Here is a 25,203-nt window from a genome sequence, read left to right as displayed (position 1 = left end):
AAAAAGTGCAAGGAGCCTTGTGATCTATCCCCCGATGCCTTTCATCTTTGTAATAGCACAGCAGTTTACGTGTGAGAGCCAAAGTTTTCTTCAATGAAATGAGTAATTTATAGTTGTCCTCCATGCTTTATGTGCCATGTACAGTACAGCAGGAGCCTTATTAAATTGGATATGTAGTTTAATTTGACATTGACGGGAAGAAAACACAAATGCGTTGAGGAATCAGTCGGGGAGAGAAGAGCTGGATTGGAGGAAGGGCAGCAAAAACTATTTTATTGACAATGAACCCGAAGATCTTCAAAGTGAGTCGTAAAAAATGTCTCAAACTTTAAAAAGGTATTTTTAGGACTGCTTCTGGCAGAAAAAGACCCAAATGCAACTTTATATTGATTTTAAAAATACAATTTTTTCAATGTTTGAAAACATCTTTGGCATAATACAATTACAAAACTCAACAGAATATAGAACAAAAGTCTATACATTTTAACACATGTTTATCTACTCTAAATGTAAGCAGGGTTAAATTGTGTTTCCATGCTTTTGATACACCCATTTTTAACATTTACACGGTTCCTTTAAACCCCAAGCCCTAAAACTTCCCACCTCACAATTGCAGAGATATTTCAATCAGCACTCTAGCATTAGGGAGCAGTGCAACTGTAGAGTTGTAACCTCTAAATTATTCAGAACAGCGGTGGTATCTGAAGGGATAACACAGAATCCAAGGATCCACGGGGGAGACATGGAGGAGAGAATGAAGAAACAGAACAGTAATAATGGCGGATGGGAAATGATATTGGATGACAAAAGGGGGATGTTGTACTTCTCTACCACATGTAATGTTCACATGAAGGCAGGTTGGTGTGTGAGCTGGTAGTATGAGAAGCTGCTGATCCTCCCGCGGTGTTAATTAGCTATGAAAAACAGCATCAGCAGATATTGAAAATGTTGAGTCAACAGGACTGCTGCTTCCAACTTTAAATAAAGTCTATTATTTGTTGTCACCCCTTATTATCCAAGCCAATAACACAACTGCAAGCTAACCTACCACCGTGCTGTAAGTGTGGCACAGTCCCTCCTTCATATCACGTTTCCCTGTTTTGCAGGTCAAAATTTTGATCTTTGTGAAACATTTCAGTGTCTAAATATGAGAAACACAGCATGATCAGAGGTAAATCATTAAAAGGTGTTGCCCTCTTCAAAGTATAACCAGTTCTGTTTGATGCAGTTTCATATTCAAAGTGTTTTTCTAACACTTCATTTTATTTTGGAATAATCTGGCTATTAATTTTTAGATGACTCGATTTTTTTTTCAAAATCCACCCAAACAACTTCATTTAAATCCAAGGTAAAGTAAAAAATAAATGTTAAACACAGAAAATACATGTTCAGTTTATTTTAATATTAGTCTGTGAAAAGCAGGGCATCGCCTGATGTGAGATGCTAAAACAGCATTTTCTACAAATAATTTCTTTTGGCTCTTTAGACTAATATAACACCAATAGCAAATTATTGGAGCAAACTAACTGATTACCGATCACTAGCCCATAGCTCAATTGTCATTCAATTTGTTTACTCCTCACTTCTTTTTAGCACATGAAAGAATGCTATTTCGCTAATACGACTAAATCAATCAACTTTTCTAGAAATATATAACGGAAGGTAACCCCCTTAGCTAGCTCCTTCAATCTAGATCAGCATAGCTCCCAACTTGAAATTCACATTTGACTTACTTTGTTACGTGTATTTGTATTAATATTAATATTTTTAAAGTTTTTCTAAGTTGTTTATCTAATAGGCTAAGCTACGTACATGTTTAAATTCATCCCTTTGTGTTGTGGTCATAATTGATAAGGCATACATTTGAGTTGTGTAAACTTTAATTAACTAACAACTTAAAACTTGTAGGCCCATGTTTAAGGGTTTCACTACAACAGAGAAACGTAGACTCGAGATTGCTCAGCTTTACATTTGTCCTACAAATTGTAAGTATCTGCTTCCTCCCTGGCGTACTGTCCTGAGTGTGGGCTCTGTGGTGAAACATTGAACAAACTTTGCTGACAGCCAGTCACTCAGATAGCCTTATCTGGCAATAGAGCAGGCAGTTTAGCTCTACAGGGAGATGCTGAGAAGACAGTTTAAGAAAATGTAAAGTTAGTTATCCCGTAACCTCTATTCTCAGATAACAGAGTCACACTGCCTCCATCCCTTTGAATGTGAGGTTAAGGAGGCTTGTGGGGATAACGCTAAGAGAGTGTTCCCATGGATGTATAATAGGAGCTCCATACAGTGTTGGAGGCGGGGCCTTGTCCATTCCTATGAGAGCTGCTCAGTGGCGCATGGAGACAAAATGGCGTGAGGTTCTCAAGAGCAAAACGTCACAAATTACCCATCATGCCTGGCTGTCAAGAGCACAGCGCACTCGCAGATGAGTTTCCCCTTAAGCCCCGCCCCCGATCTCCCGCTCCCGGCTCAGTAGAAAGAGAATCTGGATTCACCTTTATCGCATTTCACAACTTTAAGGACCTAACGTTTTTAGTAAGGGTTATACTATTGTTAATAATGGGTAGTTTATTTTGTTTTTAAAAAATTATCCACTAATTTACAGACATCTCTTTCCCAATGTAAGTCAATGGGGACAAGTCTTTTTTGGCCGGGTGACATCACAGACTGATACGGAGGCCGCTGTTTGGCCACTATGAATATGTTCTTCAGTGTCCGGAGCACTTCCTGGGGGCTTGAGGATTTCCCCATAGTAAGACACCTGTCTTGTGTTAACAGGGGTTAGAGCATAAAAGCCTTCATGGTATCTCTTTGAACTGCTTGGGAAAAAAAGAAAATACTCACGACACCAATAAGGACAAATGTCAAACCTCAGTGTGTGAAACCTGTTTGTACTGCCAGGGAGTCAAATACTGGCACTTGGGAAGTGGCCCTGCGGTGTCTTAATACCAACACACAAGCCACCAAATACAGCTGTAAGGGATGCACCAGGATTTCCACTAAATCCATACATGCCATCATTAGCCGCTCAGAGCCACTGTTATAGTATCAGGGTTAGGGTTAGGGTTTACAACCGCCCACACACTTATGAGGCCAGCTGGCCAGTGTAACACAAACTCAATCAGACTTTTATGTATTCATTTCTTATCAGTTTTTCCAGGCCACACATCTTTGTTAAAGTCACGCTTCTGCGGATAACCAGATTATTCCTGGATCTCGAGGTTCTGTTGTCTCAGTGGCCTGATTAAATAGTTTTCCAAACATCAAATGCATTTTAAGTTGTGACAAAACCCTGCCACAACTAGCGAGTGATGAATTCGCAGTGGGCAGCAAGAGGCATGATCCACTGCCCCCTTTTTTTCATAACACTGATTTCATCATCCATGTAGTTTTGATTGATTTCCTGGGACCTCATGAGCATTAATATGATCACGTATGCACTGCCCTTTTTTCAATGGGCCTGCAGATTGGGTTTGTTTCTTTTAGAAATGTTTAAATTCCCAAATGTGTGTCAGTGCTTCCCCAATATCCCAACCAATTGTGCTCTGCTCTTCTCAGACCATTTGTCATAATGCAATGCTCAAAAGTAGATGGCAAGACCGCGTCTCATAACAGGACCCTCTCAAGTAATGGATATATGATCTGACTCTAGACATTTAGAATATCTATAAGCAGAACCGCCAGCACTGTATGCTGCTCATACAAATTTAAATAGGGGTTTAACTGTAGAATTGTCACTGCCATCATGTTCATGTGGCACTAAAACATCTAGGTCATCTGTTTCCATCAGTCTTCACACTGTTCCCTTTTCAATTTCTCTAATAATTTCATTCATAGCTTTTGAACTAAGCACCTATTGCCAGCCGATATGATTTGCGTTTGCCTTTTGTTAATTTGTAGCAGAATTTGATTCCGTTCTGACGTAAAACTCAGATTGAAGTTTAGCATTTCAATCTTGTGACTTGCTGTGAGAGTTTTTTTTTTTACCTTGTTGCTATGCAACACATTCTGGGGGAATAGATACTGTGTGAGGTGTCTCCAAATCGCTGATGGATATTAATGCTGAGCTGTGAAGGTCTTATTTTTGGTGAGAATTAAACTTATGCATCAATGTTGCTTAATATTCCCCACACTGTCTCAGAGTGATGTATACAATGACTAGTGTTTCATTTTTACATATGTTGGCTAGTGTTTTATTGTATGTTGCAAATGTTTCCCATCTGGCCCCTGCAAATGTTCTTTTTTTTTCTGTGTTTTTCTTTTAAGCGTCATCAGCAACATTCTGTGTAAACACACACGAGGTGATACTGTGCCACAGAGCTATGATGTGCACCTGTCATGTTCAAGTATTAGTTCACAGTGTTATGATAGTTAATTTCCCGTCAGATAACCATGAATGGTCAAACAGGTTGATAAAGTTTAGTTGTAGATAATAGGGATTCAGCCGATAAATTCACAATGTCAGCATTTCAAAAATAACTTTATAATCTGTATTTAATGTACAACTGAGGGGTAGAAAGGCTTAAATGGAGTGAGCAAAGATGGATTTTATAATCTAAACTCTGACCTAGCCAAATCTAACTGACATCACTATTGTTAAAGAGGAAAAAGCTCTTTATTTTTCTCATACTGTCTGTGCTGCAGCACCTCTTTTCACCCTCTGTCTGAAACCAAAGCCCAGTCTGCTCTGATTGGTTAGCTTGCTCGCTCTGTTGTGAGTAGTGAACTTCTTAGAGATATGTTTGAATGTCCCGCACCTATGCCTATCAAGTACAATGTGTTTGAGTGCTAGCCAATAAAAGCATAGGTGGGACATAGTGATGTCATTATAGAAGTTAACAAAGGGGAGAGAAACTCCTTCTGCCGTGAATTTCTGTATTGTAGCCTTTGCAGACAATTTACATGCACATAAACCTATTCAACACACTACAGGAAAGGGAAACCCACAAAAAGCACAATAGGGCCTCTAAGTTGATTATCAGTCATTAATTGAATGTCCGTAATAATAACGTTACAGAATAATATACTTTTCTAAAATAAGACTGATCATTTATTGCCCGATTTATGAGTAATTATACAAATGCGTTATACACAGCCAGTTTATAGGACCCATGGAAGAGCAGTGTGGAGTGTGAGGTTGTTTGGATGAGTGGTTCTTGAGAAAGAGGCCAAGTCCTTGCCTGTAAGGGCACTGCAATGCTGTGCTACAACTGATGGGGCTTGCCTCTCAATCACCACTGTGATTACCCACTTGGTCTGGGTTAATGCTGAACTTGGCTCTGCAGTTTTTCTGTTTTTTAGGGTTTGTGAAATTGACTCACTGACAGAAATCCCTCATCGAGTCCTGGTTTTCATCTGGGTGTGTTTATTTGGTTGGGGTTGCTTTCTGCCGCTGCCATTTGCTCTCGGCAGATTGTTCATTTTGCAGTCGCATAATAATTTGCTTATCACAGAAATTCAAGATAGCTGTATTCAGGTGTGACTCGCATAAATATACAATAGCTAAGGCTCGTCTGGAGTGCAGTCCCACATTTTTGCAAAATTCTGTAAAAGACTCACTAAAACACCGTTCCCAGTTCATATTGTTCACAAAATGCTATAATGAAGTAGTTTTGTTTTTTATTGTCTGCGAGGCATATGTGAGATGAGAACAAACTCTGAACTTTTTTGATAATGTGGTTTGTACTGATAGTTACCCAAAACAAATCATTTAAGTTTGGGGATAAAAAAAGTTGTAGCTCATTTTATCAACTTCAGCTGAAAGAATTTGTCCTCAATACAAGTAAGCCCAGTTTACTTTATCTAGCCTTTCATCGCAGCTGCCTGACGTTAGAACAGATTTGGCTCTGAACAGATAGCATTCAAATGTGTCCTGTTTAGTTTGGGGAAGTGGCACTCATTCAGCCGGGCCATGTCAGGCTGTTCAATCTAATCTGCACTTCTCTTGACTTTTTGGCTTACACGCCTGTTTGTGCATTTGACAGTCAAAATCAATGTGGCTTAAGTTGGGATCCCTGATCCAGCAGCAATCACTGCAGCAACCCCCCCGCACCACCTCCTAAGTCTTTAACCCTAGCCGCTTCTTTGCAGAACGAAGCGTACACAGCATCGTTTTCAATCAATTTCATCTCAACCCTATAAAAAAACACGCTTCAATCTAAGACAGCCAGCGTGATCGAACCAATGGCAATGTCTCTGAGGGGGTAAAAATTCCATTAAGATGTAAAGCAGTTCTCTATCCTCCCCTTCCTTTAGTTTAACTGCAGATGTATTCAACAAGTACACAAAAACACTTTCCATTACACGCACTTTGGCCCTGAGTTAAAGAGCCTGTCAATACCATACAGTGTATAATATTCCATCACTATAAGGAACAAGGAGACAGTGTTGATTTTAGATTTCCTAGACTGTTCCACTTCCTTCAGCTCTGTGACCTCGTTTTGCAATATTTGATCATTTTTGGCACATTCAAGCAGCCCCATCTCAAGCTAATTAGTTTTGGCATTTCACAAATGTGTTTTGATTTTGACTAATTGCAGACAGAAACTCAAATTAGCACTTCTATCTCGGCGTGTTTAATAACTGGGGCTATAATTTACTGAGTGTTGTGATCATATCCCAGGAAAACAAGATGGTCGTGATTGATGACTTAATCAAGTTACAAAGAGATGATTTAAAGAGATATAATATCAGCTTTGTAAAGATAAAGGAAGGAAAAAAAACACAGCAAAACACAAACAAATATGCTGCACAGCCAACAACCTGCAGGAATGGCTCCCTTGAGGATACATATAAATGAAACCTCCGTTTCCAGTTATTTTCCTTCATATTAATCTTCTGATTCAATCTGCCATCTGTAATTGTTTCCGGGCTTCTGAACACTGACATAAAACTAACCAACCAAAACAACATGTGATGGAAACCGCTGGAGCAGAGCCAATGAACACAAAATGAAAACACAGCATGTAATGTCCTCTGCATCAACTTTGTTCCATGTACATTTACCGTATGAACACAACATTTATTCCAGTATGGAGTAATTTTTTTTAACAACAGTAAAATAAATGTCACAGTGGGGTCAATCAGACTCGGTAGATACCCACACAGACCTGAACAGATTCATCAGTAAGGAAATGTATTCTTTTCAAAATGAATCTCAGGTTGAACCTTTCCTCTCAAGCCCAAAATGCATTTTCTACCAAACGACCAAATACAAATAAGAAAGACCCAGTTCCTGTCTCACACACCAAGCCTCTGGGTCATATTTTAAAGGCAACACCAAACTTTAATTTGTTTCCTACCGGGAAAAAATAACTGTTTTTATGTTTGCTTTTTTTTTCCCGTAGGTGGGTGATTATTTCTCAATGACTGTAATAATGCTCAGGGGCACAAACAACTCAAGGGAAAATAGCAGTCAGCCACAAATACTTTTTAAAATGTGTTTACATGGTTTGTTTCACGTTCCCGCACATCACACACAATATGTTGTAACATTTTGTATCACACGTCATTTCATCAATTCAGATTCCCACCTTACCCCTACCAAAACCTTATTGCTAAGTATTGAATGATTATAAAGATGGATGACATTACAGCTCCGCATATATTGCTCCATATTGCTAGCAGATGTCACGGGCCAAGCTGAAAAATCTAAGTACGTGTCAAATACTCGTTTCATTCTTTCAGTTTAGGTAGTTGTTATCAAGCTGATGCTATAAAAAGTGGATGACTGACAGCAGTGATGGACAGCTGCTCCGAGTAAACTGCTGAGTGGGGGCTCAGGGGTTGCACTAGAGAGGAGATATAACTCTAACTTTTCTTAAAAATCTGTGTAAAAGAAAATGTGGCAATTCGATAATAAATGTCTTTATAATTATGTTATGGTTAGCTGTTGTGTGTTTTAGCTGAACAGCTACTGTGGCGCTAACATTACAATTTGGCGACTCAGGCTAGCAAGCTATGGCCGTGCTAAATGGGAGGCTAAAGGATTGCACTAGAGAGGGGTTATAACCCTAACATTTTTTTTTTTTTTTAAGTTATCTTTTGGGGGCTTTCTGCCTTTAATCGGATAGGACAGTGGAGAGGGACAGGAAAGTGGGAGAGAGAGTCGGGGTGGGATCCGGAAAGGAACACGGGTAGGGGATCGAACCTGGGTCGCCGGTGTGCGGTGCAGGTGCCCCAGCCAGTTGCGCCACGGCCGGGGCCTTAACCCTAACTTTTGCTAACTTTTAAAACACTGTGTGATGCAACATTCACAATTTGATCATAAATGTATTCATAATTATCATGGTTTGTTGTTGTGTGTTTTAGCTGAACAGCTACTGTGGCGCTAACATTACGATTTGGTGGCTCAGGCTGGCAAGCTATGGCAGTGCTAGATAGGGGCTGAAGGATTGCATTAGAGAGGGGTTATAACTCTAACTTTTGTTAACTTTTTAAAGACTGTGATACAACATGTCGCAATGTGAACGTAAATGTATTTATAAAGATATTGTGGTTAGTCGTTCAACAGCTACGCGGCTCAAGCTAGCAAACTGTGGCATTAGCTCAGTCAGTAGGGAATTGGTCTTGGGACCGAAGGGTCGCCGGTTAACGTCCCGATCGGACCAAAAAAAAAAATATGGAGTGAGCTGGTAGCTGGAGAGGTGCCAGTTCTCCTCCTAGGCCACTGCCGAAGGTGCCCTTGAGCAAGGCACCTAACCTCTATCTTCTCCCTTGGCGCCGGGTACCTGGCTGCCTCTCTCCTCTGCATGTGGTTGTGTGTGCATGTATTTCCTCTGTGTTTGTGCATGTATATCCTCTGTGTGTTTAATGTGTGTCAACACAACAGAGTAGAGAAAGCAATTTCCCTGTAAGGGATTAATAAAAGTATGTCTTCTTCTTCTTCTTCTTCTTCTTGTTCAGTATTCAGCTTGTGATTGGTTAAGACGGGTGTGAGGGAAGATCTTGTATGCGACCTAAACCCCCTGATTACCACTAGCTCCGAATCACGACAGAATGTAAAGATGGTATTTCCTGAATGCAAGATGGATGAAGAGTAACATGTCATCCATCTTTACTGTCTATGTTCACAAACTAATTGTTATTCTCACCCGAGGATGTGAGAAAAGGAAGCTTGCAAGATGACTTCTGTTTCAGGACACACATATTCACACACACTAATAAAGTTAGTCTTGTTCTCTCACTCTGACAGTGTGTCCAACCAGGCCTCACATCATTAGGGAAACATTACCACTTAGAAAAGAATATGCAACACATTCTTCATGTATTGTTTGTCCTGATGGATGAGACTCAGAGTTAATGCAAACCAGATCCCACAAGACACACAAGCCTTAATGTGGTTAGGGTCCTACCTCCTCACTAGCAAACACACACACACACACACACACACACACACACACACACACACACACACACACACACACACACACACACACACACACACACACACACACACACAAACACACACGTATACCAAACGAAAATTAAAAGCGCTACATTAGCCAGAGCAGAGCACTAAGGGAGCATAAATGAATAGCATTATGAAAAGAGAATTGTCAATTGGCAGCAAAGATTAGTTGGCCCGAGCTGTTTTGTTTTTCTCCCATCATGGGAGAGGCGTTCGGCAAACAGCAGTCTGAACAAAGGTCAGGTGATTTTAAATAAGCAACACAAAGGGCCGTAATGAGATTTATTAGCATCCGCATTCGGATTAGTCATGAATATCTAAACCCTGCATGAGGAGTCTTAATCATTCATTTTCTCTTTATTTATTTGTTTATATTTAGGCCTGATGTGCCGTGCATGGTATACTACTAATTAGGTTTAAATGTTTGAGTGATATGCTCTGGCAGCTATGCTCTGATCCGATTCTCAGCTAATCAGTCCTGCGAGCTCCAGCGCAGACATGGCGTAATAAGACGTGGAAATAATTCAGTTGTTCATGAGACTTGCAGATCAGGTTTACATTGATCATTCTGATAGGATGCCGTATACTGCTCTGTCCACTTTGTTATCAGTACATTGAGCATACTCAATGCCAAGCACGAGTCCTTCGTTTTAAAATGTTGCAATTATAAGATGACGGACTCCAGTGGCGGCTCCTGACAAATTTCTCAGGGGGGGCAAAAGTTGTGATGATGGCTAAGATGACCCATTCAATGGGTAAAATAATAATAAATAAAAGTCAGATAGCCAGCTTTACAGTGTCACATCTCATTGTTTAATTTGGTTTTCAACCACTAGATGCAACCCCAGACATAAAATATACAATACATTTGGTTCCACAATAAAACACACATTAACAGATAGTTTGTCATCTAATAGTTTGCCCTTGAAATCACTTTTAGCACAGTCTACAATTTATAGCCATCATGGATGCCATAGCAATAATCAAATCAAATTATACTATAATCAAAACTGTAATTAATCAAAAATTTCCAGAACATATTCCATTTACCACTATACAGTTTACAGGTTTAGTAAAGGTATAGAAAACCAACAGACCCAACAGGCATGACGTGCATGCTGCTGATTCTGTGAAACTGAATCATTTACTGAAAGGGGCGTGTTCAAAAAAATAGCAGTGCCAGGTTCAACTATTGCACGCATCAGTGCGTAACTGCGTATGACGAAATCACGTTAGGGCAAGCCCCCCCGGAGCCCATAGAAATGCATTGTATCGTTCGATTTTTGAAAAAACGAGTCTCAACATGTAAGTCTATGAGAGCGCCTGGGGCGATTTTCAATCTGACTGATATCGCCCCAAGGGGGCGGGGCTACTGGTTGGACAGTGACATCCAGGCTGCTGATTGTCGCAGCGATATTCAGGCTGCTGTTTGGACTATACTATTAAGACTTAGACCGGCAAAATAAACTCTTTTCTCTCTTTTTTTTTTTTTTTTTTTTTTTTTCGTTTGGCTTAAGGAGGGCGGTGCACTATCGCCCCCTATGGGCCAGCCGCCCCTGACGGACTCTCTCTTTCATTTCACTTTGAAGCATTTTCAGTATGTTTAAGAGTGCATGCAGTAGACATGCTTTCATTTACTATGTATAAGGCAAGCCAATGTGAAAGTGCATTAATACCTGCATTTTCTCTAACATTCAGCAAAAAGCAGTCAGACTGCATAGAAGTCTATGAGAAAAATGTCACTACTTATACTTGATTTAATACCTCTGTTAACATTTTCCTTATTACATTTTTAGTTTAAATGTGTATTTCAGTGCAGAAGGATGTTCAATTTCTAAATTATAGTCCCATTAAGGGGAAAATTGAAAATTAAGTAGGGTATGCTATAGGGTGTGGCTAACTTGATTGACAAGTCACTATTATAGGTTGTTTTCCAGGCTTGGTACTCTACGTGTTTTTGTCTAACAACCTTGAAAAGTGTGATTATAGTTCCTGTAAGTTCTGTTATTCTTAGCTCCACCCTCTCATATCACTGATATTCCAAGAAACCAAGATGGCACCCCTAAAGAAGCCAAACTCGTGGCTTTTAAAATGTAGTCCACAAACCAACGGGTTACAGTAATCCCATCATCATCACGCTGAGTACTCTTACAACTAAAAGCTGTTTCCAAATTGGGCCCTCAGCTGAGCCGGTGGAGAATTCAGCAAGAACATATGTTTAAGACTTATTCGGCAAACCATTTCACGTTTATCAAAGAGACAGTGCCAGCCCTTATCTGGGGCTTCATTTCCTTTGTTATTATGGGATATGGCAGGGATCATGGCGTAACATGGTGCTATAACATCACTTAACATCTGGTCGAAACCTTACTTCCTCTCTAAGAGAATCTGGGTGGAGGGCTAGGGAGTGAAACAAAAAGGGTGAGGGCAGTAAAAAAAAAGAAGAAGGAATCAGGGAAAACAAACGCTGTGTTTTAAAAAAAACTGGGAAAAACTTTAGAGTGGAATCTGACAAAGGTAGTAATGCAAAGCCTGTTGAGCCCGAGCACAGACGTTGGGGAAATCAGAAAAGCTCAGAGTCTGTGTGTGTGTGTGTGTGTGTGTGTGTGTGTGTGTGTGTGTGTGTGTGTGTGTGTGTGTGTGTGTGTGTGTGTGTGTGTGTGTGTGTGTGTGTGTGTGTGTGTGTGTGTGTGTGTGTGTGTGTGTGTGTGTGTGTCTGTGTCTGTGTCTGTGTCTGTGTGTGGGCGTGTGTGTGTGTGTGTGTGTGTGTGGGCGTGTGTCTGTGTGTGTGTGTGTGTGTGTGTGTGTGTGTGTGTGTGTGTGTGTGTGTGTGTGTGTGTGTGTGTGTGTGTGGGCGTGTGTGTGTGTGTGTGTTCGTGTTTGCTGTACGCTTACTAGCACAATTGTACCAAAACAAAGCACAAATGAGACCCCAAAATAAACTTGGAGCAGACAGTCTGCTATTCCCCAGAGCTCCTGTCATAAACTATAAAGTAGACCCCCAATGACATTTGTAACATCATTACCATTGGTCTGTGGCCTGGAAGAACCTTTACAAATTAGCTACATTGTTTTTTATTATATCTGTTCTAGGAGAGAGACAGTTGTATGCATGTTCGGAAGGAAAGGAACTCTTTTGAATTGAAGTATGATTACATTTTCTCCACTGTTGCTATTGCTATAAATGTATTCAGATTATCAGAATCAGAATCCCTTTATTTGTCCCACAGAAGGGACATTTAAATTTGCTACAGCAGCAACAGAGCTAAAACTTAATATATGTTGTTAAATGACCAATTTTCAGTATACCAATTAATGTGTTTAATATTCTCATGAAGTGTTTATATTCAGATGTGCAATGGAGTTGGAGAGATGTGTTTTGGATTTAAAATGAAACACATTTATGATATTTCAGTAAAGATGGTTATGTTGGCATCTGTTGGGTGGGAGGTTCTGATTTGAAACTGTCACAACCTTTTACATCTGAACAGTTAATGTGATGCTAAAGTATTAGAAGTAAACATAGCTGCAAAAAAAAGTGGTAAGATAAAGTTCCTACAGCAGTGTGCAACGATGCGTGTGTCACTGTGCAGGGCATGTTATTGTTTGTGTACTGTCATTATTGTTGCCCGGCACTCAGTAACATCATTAGGGAAGTAGGTATTTACGGTGCATCCACTATATGCGGTGTGTTTAAATGAAGGGATGGGCAAGAGACAGGGGGAGGGGAGAGTGGGAGAGACAGAGTGAGGGGGAGAGAGATATTGTTGATGAGCTCGGAGCCAAACAGAAATCCGTACAATTTGCTTAATAAAATTATGGACAGTTAAACTACATGAAGCCAGCCGCTGCGCTGGAGAGCACAACATTCAGTGCAGGACTGCAGCACGCTCACACACAACAAGTTGACCTGAGTGCATTGTCTCTCCAACACACACCTGCTGCTGCAGTAAAGTGTAGTCTAACTCCACCAGCTGTAGGCTCACACCACCTCCACTAGAGCCAGGGAGTCTGTGCTGGGCTCATGCATCCACAGACAAAGGAAGAAGGGGAGCCTCCCAAAGTGGAAGGCAGTGAGGGAGCCCCCATGTCGGCTTCCGCTGAGGCCCTGGACAGTCCATCCTCAGAGACTTTGGGAGCTCAGGCCGAGCAGGCCACCCTGACCCCTGACCCCCGCAGCGACTGTGGGTTTTTCTGCCAGCCCTGCTGCCTGCTCCTCACACTCACCTTCCTCCTGCTTTCTCTCTTCGGCAGCTGGGCGGTGGTCCACCTCACCCTAGGGACCCATGGAGGATCATCTTTCAAAGTGTCGGCCAGCTACGATCAGAGGATTCCGCAGGACGACACGGCCACCATCGAGCCCTACTTCACCACCAACTGCACCATGGGTAAGTTTAGACATGCATGCCATGCTTTTCGGAAATTTTGATGCTGCTTTTATTGTAATGTGAACTTTTCTGGCGGGAGCGCTAAGCCTGTGATTCTTTTCTTGGCAGTTGTTGGGATCATGATTCCCCATTCAAATCATTTCTGGATTGAAATGATGGCATAAAATGATTTGTAAAGTATGATATGGTTATAGAGTTGTTGTATTTGAAAGAGTTATATCTGCGGTTTGTAAAGTTGCTCTAGCAAATACCTTCTACTAAATAGTCATCTCAATTCATAGTGACTTTGGGAATAACAACTAAATCTTCTACAAAAAAACTCAAATATTGCCTTTGACAAAAATAAAATTGGCAGGTTTAGTCTTCTTAAATGTAATCTTCATTAAATGTCCAAATTTTAAAAAATGAGTCTTACACAGAATTAAACTGTCCATAAGTGGCAACATCAGGGTTATTTTGTATCGAAACCATTTTGATGACATTTTACACGTTCATCAATCAATTCCCAATCCTATAAGATGAGAATCTAAATTTCAACATGAATGTTTTTCCCCCACTCCTAGTAACACCAATATAATTTGAAAAAAATACCTTCATTAACATGTGTGAGTTATATTTCCAAAGAAAATGTAACCTTTGCTTTTTTAAATCTGTTTCATATCCTCATAAATTGAGCATTGAATCCATTTAGCCTGTCTGTTAATAGCATTTAACAAATATTGTAAACCATTCTGGAAAGTTTTCATCGACACAATACTGTCTGCTTTGCCACTTCAAAGACTACATGATCAATCAGTTAATTAATAAAACCACTTTTACCATAACCTATAATAAAGATAAAACAGGAAGCGGTCCAAACAGGCCATAGTGTTAGGTGATACCTCTTGAAACCCGTTTTGATGTTCTCACTACTTTTCTGTGTTTCCCACCGCTGTATCTGGACTAAATGTATCTCACATGGCTGCAGAAGTACCGATTTCCCAAAACAGCTCAAACATGTGTAACTTAAAATTGCACTGCAACATTCTGTGATTTTTAACTTCATTATACCATGTTGTGCAATGAAATGCGTAGACTACTCGACTGAAATAATATCCTTCTCTGTCAACCCCCGAAAGCTCCTGAAATTGGATTAATATAACTGATTCAATTTCCTCTGAGCTGGGTGCAGAAGCACAGAAACCCTTAACATTTCAAGTGTGCATTACTGAGGAGGAAATATGGAGAAATCCTGGTTTCCTCTAACAGACAGACGTTTGATAGACAAAGAGGTGTTAAATGTCATACTAAGCAGGCGCTCTTTTAATGGTTGGTTTTGCTATGTGTGTGTAAAAGTATCCTTATTTATCTGATCATTCTTCTTATCAGCAACATGCTGAAACTCCCTCCTGAATAAGTGGTTTGAAGCTTTATTTAAGGCTTCTGTATAAAAGTTACACAACTTGTTTACCAGAACAGTCTGCTGAACATAAGAAGGAATTGAAAAGTAAAGCATGACCATGGGAAGTGCTTCTCCGGTCACGCACTTAATGTAATCCCTGCATTGATATAAATAAGCTTGCACAGCATGGTTTTTATACAGATTCTGTACATCTAGAATGAAATAATCACTCATCTTGTAAAAGGGTGTGTTATGCAGCTAAATGTAACAATACTTGATATTATTTAGTGAGGCATTTTTGTCTAATGTCTCCCTTATGTTGCAGCTTGTAAAGATGGAGCTAACTGTAGCTTAGTCCATAAAAGCACATCATCTATTTTAGATTAGGCCCTATTCTGCTTTTTGGGGTTTTCACTTTCCTGTATTGTGTTTTATAGGTTTTTGTGCATGTCAATGGTCTGCAAAGGCAAAAATCCCTGTGTCTCCCACACACTCTGCCTGAAACGCCTCCCTTGGACTCCTTTGTTTCCTCCTTAACAAAGTGACATCACTATATAACACACACTTCTATTGGGTAGAGCTCCAACACATTTTACGTGATAGCTCAAGGAGTGGGACATCTCTAAGCAGTTGACCAATCACAACAGAGCCGGCCAACCAACCAATCAGAGCAGACTGGGCTCTGGTTTCAGACAGAGGGTGAAAAGAGGTGCTGCAGCACAGGCAGTATCAGACAAATAAAGAGCTGTTTGAATATTAAAGCATGTTAAAATGTCACAGTAGAGGCACAAAATATAAAGCTAAAGCTGAAAATTAGCCTAATATTTAATAAATGCATGAGTAAAACATACAATATGACTGCCAAAACATTCTAGAGTAGACATATAATGTTGCATAACATATAGAAACTCAATTACCACACAATTGTTTTAAACTACATTAGTTTTCACACAAAGAGCATTAAATCCAGATGTAATGTAAAATGAGAAATAAGACAGAAGAGGTCAAGCAGCCATGGGCTTAAACAATAGTCATCCTCATTAGTTAAAAAAGAAAATTAAATGCATTACAAAAAAAGGAAGGACAAACAATTAACTTAATGACGATAATTGACAACAAGGTCAGAAGCACAACAAATTAGCAGAAAACCAGACAATCAAAAGGACAGCAGTCCATTAAGAAGGAAGAAATCCATTAAAAACAATACGGGGGACGAGAAGAATACATTTTTGTGAGGAAATAATTGAAAATGATCAATTTAATGTGATTGTACCTTTCCTTTTAAATTGTGATTAAAACATAATAATGGTTTTAAATATGATCAATGCTTATGTTGATATTTTCCACCTTCAGTCAAATTAATTAGACAGAGTTAAGTGTTAGAAACTATCTTAATTTGTGTTTTACCATCTTAAAAACTTTTTTTTAAAATATGTTTAGAGGCACATGGACATTGTACTGTGTCATGTTGCATCTGCAATACAGAGAACATGCTGAATTAATTATGAAAATATTATTTGATATTGAAGAGCAACCTCTGTGGCCCTGCAAACTCAAAATCCCTACCTTCTCTCGGTATAACTGTGACCTAAGTTGGGTAATACTGTAATATTATTACTTTTTTAATAGTGATTTCACACATGGAGCCCCCAGAAAGGAGTGTTTTTGATGTTGGTATGCGGTGATATAGACAGTGCTAGAAGACTGTTACCTATAATCTTCTTCATTTACACTGGTTTCTGGTTGTAGACAATCCTCCCTCTATTACACTGCTTGCCATGCTTAACACACAAGCCGAGTGGAATGGAAGGAATTGGACTTAACCTTGTATTTTCTTTTAAAACTATACAAATCATCTTTGAAAAATTCCCCAAAGCCTTTTTTTTTTGAGAGAGAGATGCTCTCAATTGTGCAAATTTAATCTCCTTTACTTTTACACAGACAGAGGCTCTTTGATCTCCGCAACAATGAAATGGCTCGGTCAATATTTGGCTCCGGATGAATGAGGAAAGATTTGTCTTGCTTTAATATTTCAAACCGGATTGAAATGGGATGTTTGGAGCTGAGGTCAGGTCGGAGTTACAGTTAGTTACAGAAAAATATCTCATTTCATGCAACAGAGTTTCACAGTACACTGGCAACAAATCTGCTACACCTGACTCCGCTATTATCTTATATGGATTTGTTTGTCAAATATCTAAAATGTGGAAATAGAAAGAGATAGTGAATTAAAGGAAACAAGGAGAGGGGAACCTAAAGGAGGTCACATGCACAAACATGTATAATCATAACATGGATGGGAAGGAATATATAGATTGTGAAACACTCCCACAATTGGTTGATTCTGGCCAATTTCTTTTCTTAGGATCATCTTAAAAATCCTCCAATGACTAACTTGAAAGGCTGGTTTTATTATTGCTCAAATGATTTTGCTATTAATCTACCAATCTTTGGTGCAATACAAATATTAAATGATTAAATAAAAACAAGTTAGTGAGTTTTAACCATATTTTGAGGATTATCAGGACAATATTGAGAATTACCATTTAGTTGTGACATACAATGTTCATAGAGTCCCATGCCAACCCTCATCACTACATTCACAACTTTAATTCCCCAGACCTTATCGACATTTCAGATTTTAAAGCTCAATTCTGGCTCTAAAGTACTCTCAGAAGTCACTTCCCGAAAGTGTCCACAGAAAACGCCTCTGAAAAAAGTGCAAAACAAAGACAGACATGAAAGTAGCTGAAACACAAACAAATCAATGAACCATTAGTGATTCTCCGGGTGCTTCTTTGTCTAACTGTCTTTCCTGTCAGAGTAAGGACAGATTGCAGCGGGGTTTACTGCTCATGCAAATCCAGCCCTGGCCCAACACTTGTCTAATTGTTCTCAGCTCTCCAGGTTCACTGTGTTCCTTTTGCCATGGCAGCACAAAAGTTGTGGCTAGTAGAACAGAAAAAAGTACGCAGATGTGGTGTACTCTCCTCCGGCACCACCTGGGCACAACACCCACTTTACACATCACACTCCCAAACTAAGCCCTTATCTGTCTCGGCACACTGGCCTCAACACATTACACAGTGTTCTCAACCTCCCCCACTTTCCCCCTGCAGCACCTGTCACAAACCTGGGCTCGAGTTACCTTCCTCACACCTAGCACAGAACACGAAGCTATATCAAGACTCTCACACTCCGGCAGAGACAGTTTGTTTTCTTTATTTGTTCCATGCCCTTGCCCTCAAAATAGGCTGATTACTGATATTACTGACCTGTGTCAGTGGCCGGTCAGCATGAAGGGTTGGAATAATTGTATTTGATTAAAACCCCAAGGTGTGAAGATATCATGGAAAAAAAGGATCTGTATTTGTGAATTGTTCTGGATGTCTTGACGTTACCTTTTCATATCTCTCAGACCATTGAGAAGGACCACTAAGTGTATTAATAATTACATTTCCAACCTCTTGTGGTGCGTTGTCTTTTTAGCCTTGAGTTAATACAATATCTCCTGTCAGAAGTCATAATATTCCCTGGTTGCTTTCACCTAATTTAAATGTATCCGAATCCTGTCCCCAAACTCAGCCAGCTCTCCCTGTGTTCTCGGATCTGTAGTGGAAATGTTTGACAATGTCCAATTCCTACCATTTAGTTGTGTTCTTGAGAAGAAAAAGGAAGCGATTACTCAAGCCAGTGAAGTGCGAGGAGATATAGTCAATAGGGAATAAATAAATGGAGCGGAGTCTGACTTCTTTCTCCATTGCCTTCCACTTTAATTAACTCATCAGTCACAAGGCCAACAAGCAATCCAATTTGTTGGCCCTAAAGTGACTTGTGTGCTTCTACGCCTATCTCTGGCGCTCGTCCTTCTGACAGGAAGGTAGAATCCCGCCTTCTGTTAGCATTTCACTGATGGCTGCGGCATAGCCATAGAGAGCGTAATTATTCAAACCTGTCAATGACACTCTTAACCCCCCCACACACACACACACACAGTTACTCATCCGGGAAGTAAACAGAGACTATGCTGCTATGACGGACAAGCTCATTATCAGATTGTGTCAATAGCATATTTAACTTTGCTTCCGTCATAGTACTGGCAAGGCAGAATGTCACATTTGCCTTGACACTTATGACAGTGTTTGTCCGCACACATGCCTATATGCAGTCATGTATTCCTACGCACGCTGTCACAATTCATTTTTTTCAAATTGGACATGTAGTCGTGACAAGACAGCGGTGAAACCCTGTGGGAGTTTGAACCGGTGACCTTCCCTTTCCTGGCCCATTTCCCTAACCATTACACCTTGCTGCTGCGGGCCCTTAATGGAGCGTTACGGAGACTCTATACTTTGCGATTAGGTACACAGCAGCGTGAGGGAGTCCCTTGGCCCATCAATCACACACAGCCTGGTGGAGGCAATGAGGGGAAATGGGTTTGGAGAGAGCCGGTGGAGTGGACAGAGTGTTAGACATGTGGATGGATGGGTGGATGGGGGTTTTGTAGAGAGAAAAAAAAGCTATTCAGTGTCGTACTGTGGTACTGAGATTCACCTTTAAATACGATCTTCAGCATAAGCCTTTAATTGAGCTTCTCTCTGACTGCAATAATAAAATAAATTCATCCCTGGAGTTTCTGTTATTGGGTAACAAGTGCAGGCTGATAAAAAATACACATTTATTCGTAAAAATGAAAACCTCAAACTGTCACAACAGTGTGAGAGTGAGTTTATGAGATCACAAGAATGTCAAAATTGGAGAAAATTGATGCCAGTTTGAGCGATGTCGCACAGCCACAGTGGCTTATAAAGATGGGGGTTATTGAGTAAAACTGATTTCATTGTCAGCCTTGTAAAGACTCATCAGCTCCGCTGGTGCTCATCAATCTGCAGTTGTACTGTTCAAGTGTGCAGACTGCACAATGTCAAACAGGTGGCATAATTTCCTAAGTACGGTGATATGTGTATCTTTGTATTAAACTCAAGGTCTGATTTTCAACTGACAAACAAAAATCCTGGCGCGAAATAATAAGGCTTATAAAAACCAGGCCTGTACACATGATATGAACCAACAGACAGTATCCACCAGCGTATCATCCTTTGATCTTTCAACACCCACATTCTCAGACTCTTTTTTTGTATTGTTGCTAGCTGTAACAGATTAAGATCAACTTTGAATAAATTCAGTTTTTCACTCTGGTGTTAGTATACAATTACACACATAAACCCGGATAAACAAGACCTATAGACATGCCCTAATGTATAGGAGTCAGAGTAAGAGGGCTGCCAGGGTTTGGCGTCCTACAGCCTGAGCTACTGCCGCCCCATATACAATAAGCCATCCAGAAAAAGTCCATCCAGTAAACAAAATCCAACCTTTACCCTTTAAAACAATGTTTAAATGGAATTTCTGAATGTTACCTAGTGAGCTGCATTCACATGATACGCAGTGAAATGGCTCTGTGCTGACTGTGCCGTAGTGATCCTAACTAGGCGGACGCTTGCGTTGTGCATCACTTAAAATTGTCGTTTAGCCCTGAGCTCAGAGTTCAAATAATTTCAACTTTGACGTACCGTTGACATTTCGACGCGCAACCAATAGGATGGCAGATGTGCTAAGCGGCGCAAGCTAGCAGGGGATGTAACCATAGAAACTCACTAACCGTTTGAGCACAAGGCGATGCCCCCAACCTTGTGGTGAGCAAAAGGCAGATTGTGTATCATCTGAATGCAGCTTTAGACTCCAATATGATAGCCATGTGATGCCATTTTTCTCTTCCTCACATCGGCACAATAGAAATCATTATGTACGAGCAGTAAATAATAGAATGAACAGAAACAGTATATTAGTATTCTCTTGTTTGTGTCTGTGATCAAACCAAACAGCCAATCAATGTTCATGGTCAGTATTCTAAGTGACCAATCAAAGGATCTGAAACTCTTCTGTGCGCTTGTATTGCAAGCACCCGCTTGGTGATCATTCGTCAAGGATTTAGGACTAATTACTTGTACCATATCACTCATAATGCATTCCCTACACAAAACGCAGATCTAATAATCTTACTACAATATTTACCTCCTGCAGTGGATCAGCATTTTAATGATATTCTACTCAATGTAAAGCTTTCAGGGGGAGGATCAGACTTGCAAAGCAAACTCAGGCACTGCTGATTCATCTGAACATCTACTGTTAGAGGCCTCTGGCTTAATGCACTATCAAACCTTTCATGTTTCATTTGCACCAGGCAAATATGCAGCTTTCAGTGCACATTATTGAAACTATAAGGGATTAATTAGTCTTGCATAGTGATTTTTATTCTTGTATAGTGGAAAGAACTTCACCTATGGTAGGCTTATACCCACTGTCTACATTAGGTGAGTCAGAGTAGTGATCTATACACATACATACGTTTCCATATTCTCTGATATCGGTGTGAAATGTATTATTTTTTGTCATTTTTCTCCATATTAAATGCATTTTGAGCATAGGTGACAACTCATACAGGAATATAGCTTATAGTTTGAGAGCAGTTGATGGTCCTTTCCCCTTACATATGGGTGAATTTAAAACGTATTTGCTTGAATTTGTATTTTTCTGTACGGTCTGTTTGTGTTAAGTAGTGAGTCCAGCTGATGTGTTCAATGTTCAATGATGTAAATATTCATTACATTTCATTTAGCTGATGTTTTTATCCAGAGGATCTTACAAAAAGTCCAATCAACCTTGAAGATACACACTCAGAACAGCAATGAACCTGCTTTTACATTTAATTCAAATAAGCCAAACCAATAGGCTTGTGGGGGTTTTCTCTTTCCTGTGATGTGTCGTAAGGTTTTGTGCATATACATGGGGAGCTTCCTTCCCACATTCTCAATATCTCATCTTTAATGGCCAGGTTGCAGTGGACACAGGTGAGTTTTCAGTCCAGGGTGGAAGATGTGTAGACTTTCTGCAGATCTGATATCAACGTTGAGCTCTTTCCACCATTTTGGAGCCAGGATAGCAAAAAGCTGATGCAGAGCCAAGTGCATGTGCAGCTGAGAGTTGATATAGAGCTCACCACTGATCAGATTGACAACCTGGTCTGGTCTGGAATGTGCTTTCTCCTTGGTGCTGAATTGAACTCACTGCAACTATGTGTGGCTACACACATGTGTCAATGGTGTTATTCAAAGTGTTTCCTCTCATTAGAATGGGCTGTATGGATCTTAAAGATAGTTTAAGTGTTGGATAAATTGCTAAACTGTAACAACTGAAATATTTAAAGTTGGTTTCACGTGGAACAGGGCGGGTTTGTGTAGCATACTGTCACATTATTGTGTCCACATCACTACTTCAGTAGTTGAGGTAATAAATAAGAGACCTAAAAAGATCTGTTCTGCCTCTGCTTTTGTTTCTGCCCACTGCCTTTAGATGATTAAATATTTGCATATCAGAAAGGATTTCCACCACCACCAATTCCATTGAGCTTGCAATAGGTTCACTGGTATTTAAATTCCCCATTGAAGCAGAGGTTAAATGTTAGGAAATAAAATCAAATACTGTTCCTGAAACAGAAACGGTGATAAAATGTCTGCCGCACAGGAAAAATGTTAACATAATTACAATATGACCTTTTAATGTATTCAGGGCACTTATCTTGTCCTTTTGTTATTTAAAGTTGGCAAACCTCACATTGTGAGAGGGCTCAGGTTGATTGTTTTAGGGCACAAGTTCTTTAAAACAGTAATGCTTACATTTTACAATACGTTCAAAGAGGTTACTATTGTAGCACATACAGATGTGAATATTGGATTAGCACATCTCTTTCCTGACACTTAAATGTGCAGTTATAAACCATCCCAGTCAATAAATGTTCATATCGTTGGGAATCGATAAGAGTTACTTCGGGTATCCATTCACACATAAATGGAAATCCAAATCCCTGTTGGTGAGCATTTACTCTATCAGAGCCCCCACATGTACTGCAATCCATAAACTCTTTAAACCATATTGCCATCTCCAGGTAGGCCATGATGTCTACAAAGCTCAATATAAACCTCTTTCATTAGTTCTTTGTTTTTGTTTTATTAACTTCAATATGGATTTTACTATCTGCCTGGGGAACAGATTAAAATTAAACGTAATTTTTGATCTTATGGCATCTTAGTTTCATGAGTACGTTAAAATGAGACACTTTACGAGCCTTAGGGGCAATCAGCAGTTTGTCTTCCTGCCAGATTTATTTGGAGGTAATTTGATGCTTATTTGTCACTTTTTATTCAATGTTCTGAGGCGGGATTGATTGCTTAGCTCTGTTGCGAAGGTTTTCTGGATCAAACATCGTTTTTGAGAAGAATTTCCAGTGACAAAAATATAAGAGCAAGTGTTTTTAAAAACATAAACACAGCTCATCAATTAATACTAACCGACTGCCAAAACAAGGCTTATCTGGCAGAACTAAGCTTCATCACGCTCTACCTCTAATCTCTCGCCTTAGGCCTTTCCGCGAGCTGCATCCCCCTCAACACAAACTGGGTGTCTGTTGCAGGAACCTTTCCAAGGCAGTCTACACAGGCAGTTTCTTTTTAAGATATTGAGCAAGTGTTAAATGGCCCAGGGCACCAAATGGAGTGTTTCCAGAATGCATATGCCAAATGCAACAGATGTCTAAATCAACCCTGACCTGACAGGGAGGCGGAAATCTCTGGATGTTATGGACTAAGCATCACTGAAGAAATGTAATTTAGATACAGCAATCTTAAATCTTTTTTTTTTCATTCTGTAGAGCGGATATTTGTGCTCCGGCATGAAACACTCATTCAGGGGGTTACATTACTGAAATCAATTTCACTTCAAATGACATCAGATGTGTTTTATGGACTACAACCAGTAGAAAGTTCTACAACATTGACAGATTTTTATATTAGAAAGTGGCGTCTGACATTTCCCAACGCCCGCTCGTAGAGTTGGGGACATTAGCAAACCCTCCATTGACAAACGTCTTGTCATATTTGTAATGAGGGGGAGTAAAAATCATAGCTATTACTTTGTCTGAGGTGAAGAAATCAATTACACAGTCCTTCATTATTCGAACCTTGTTGATGTCCTGTTAAAACCAAGTTAACTATGAGGAAACAAAGCCCTGCAGTGTGATGCTGATGGTACTAACAAAAAGGCTTCAGTCCCTCCATGACCTCTCCATCTTTTGGACAGATGCTTTGATGTAAAAGCCAGTCTTCAGGCTTTGTCAATAACAATGTTTACTTTGAAGACAAGTAGGTGTGGTCAAAGGTGAAAAAGCCAGCGTGTAATGCTTTTGCTAGTAAGTTACAGAGGATAATCATGTCAGTATTTTATGTAATTCTAGAAAATGACCACACACAGAGAAGTAAAAGTAGCGGATAAAAAGGGTAATTCCCACTGCTTTTATTCTTTGCTTTACTATCATAGCAGCATGAATATGTAGCAGTATGATGTGTTATATAAAGTCAGACCTCCAGCCAGCAAAGGAAGAATGAAAGAGCAAGGCTAATGGATCACGTGTACCATAGAATTGCATGGTGCACGATTACCTAAAACAAAGGTGTCATGGTGCGAAAATGTATTTGTCAATCGGTCCTTCCACCTCTTTGGTCATGATCTAATTACTTAATGGATTTCTATGACATTGTGTGACTCCTAATGACTTGAATGGTCCAGAGTTTTGCTCCAGGGCCCCCATTAGCTTAACATTTGTGGTTTTGTGTAAAATAGCTTGACAACGATTAGACGGGTCTCGATACCGACAATAATGCCTCCCTGGGGATAAAGTGTGATGGCTTTGATCACCTGAACTTTAATCTAGCTCCACCACTGACCATCAGAATTTATAATAAAGCTTATGACTAAATGAGTACTATGCCCATCAGCGTAGGTCGTATTTGTGTTCTCTGTTTAGTGCTAATTACCAAGTGTTAGCATGCTAACACCTGAAACTAAGAGAGGGAACATAATCATTGCAATCAAATTGGCACAAGCTCAATGCACAAGTTTCAAATGTG

General features: G+C 39.9%; 1 protein-coding gene across 1 annotated transcript in view; it reads left to right on the top strand.

Moving 5' to 3' along the window:
- alk (ALK receptor tyrosine kinase) overlaps nucleotides 1-25,203 on the top strand; it is a 373,391-nt gene that overhangs the window by 268,181 nt on the left and 80,007 nt on the right. Inside the window, exon 5 of the mRNA XM_063908860.1 lies at nucleotides 13,667-13,800. Coding sequence (XP_063764930.1) covers nucleotides 13,667-13,800 — 134 coding nt within the window. The remainder of the gene's footprint in view (nucleotides 1-13,666; nucleotides 13,801-25,203) is intronic.

This window comes from Eleginops maclovinus, chromosome 19 (assembly GCF_036324505.1).
Source record: "Eleginops maclovinus isolate JMC-PN-2008 ecotype Puerto Natales chromosome 19, JC_Emac_rtc_rv5, whole genome shotgun sequence".
NCBI classification, from domain to species: Eukaryota; Metazoa; Chordata; class Actinopteri; order Perciformes; family Eleginopidae; genus Eleginops; species Eleginops maclovinus.
The sequence above is the reverse complement of the archived record's forward strand: the minus strand, read 5'-3'. Positions and strand labels throughout refer to the sequence as shown.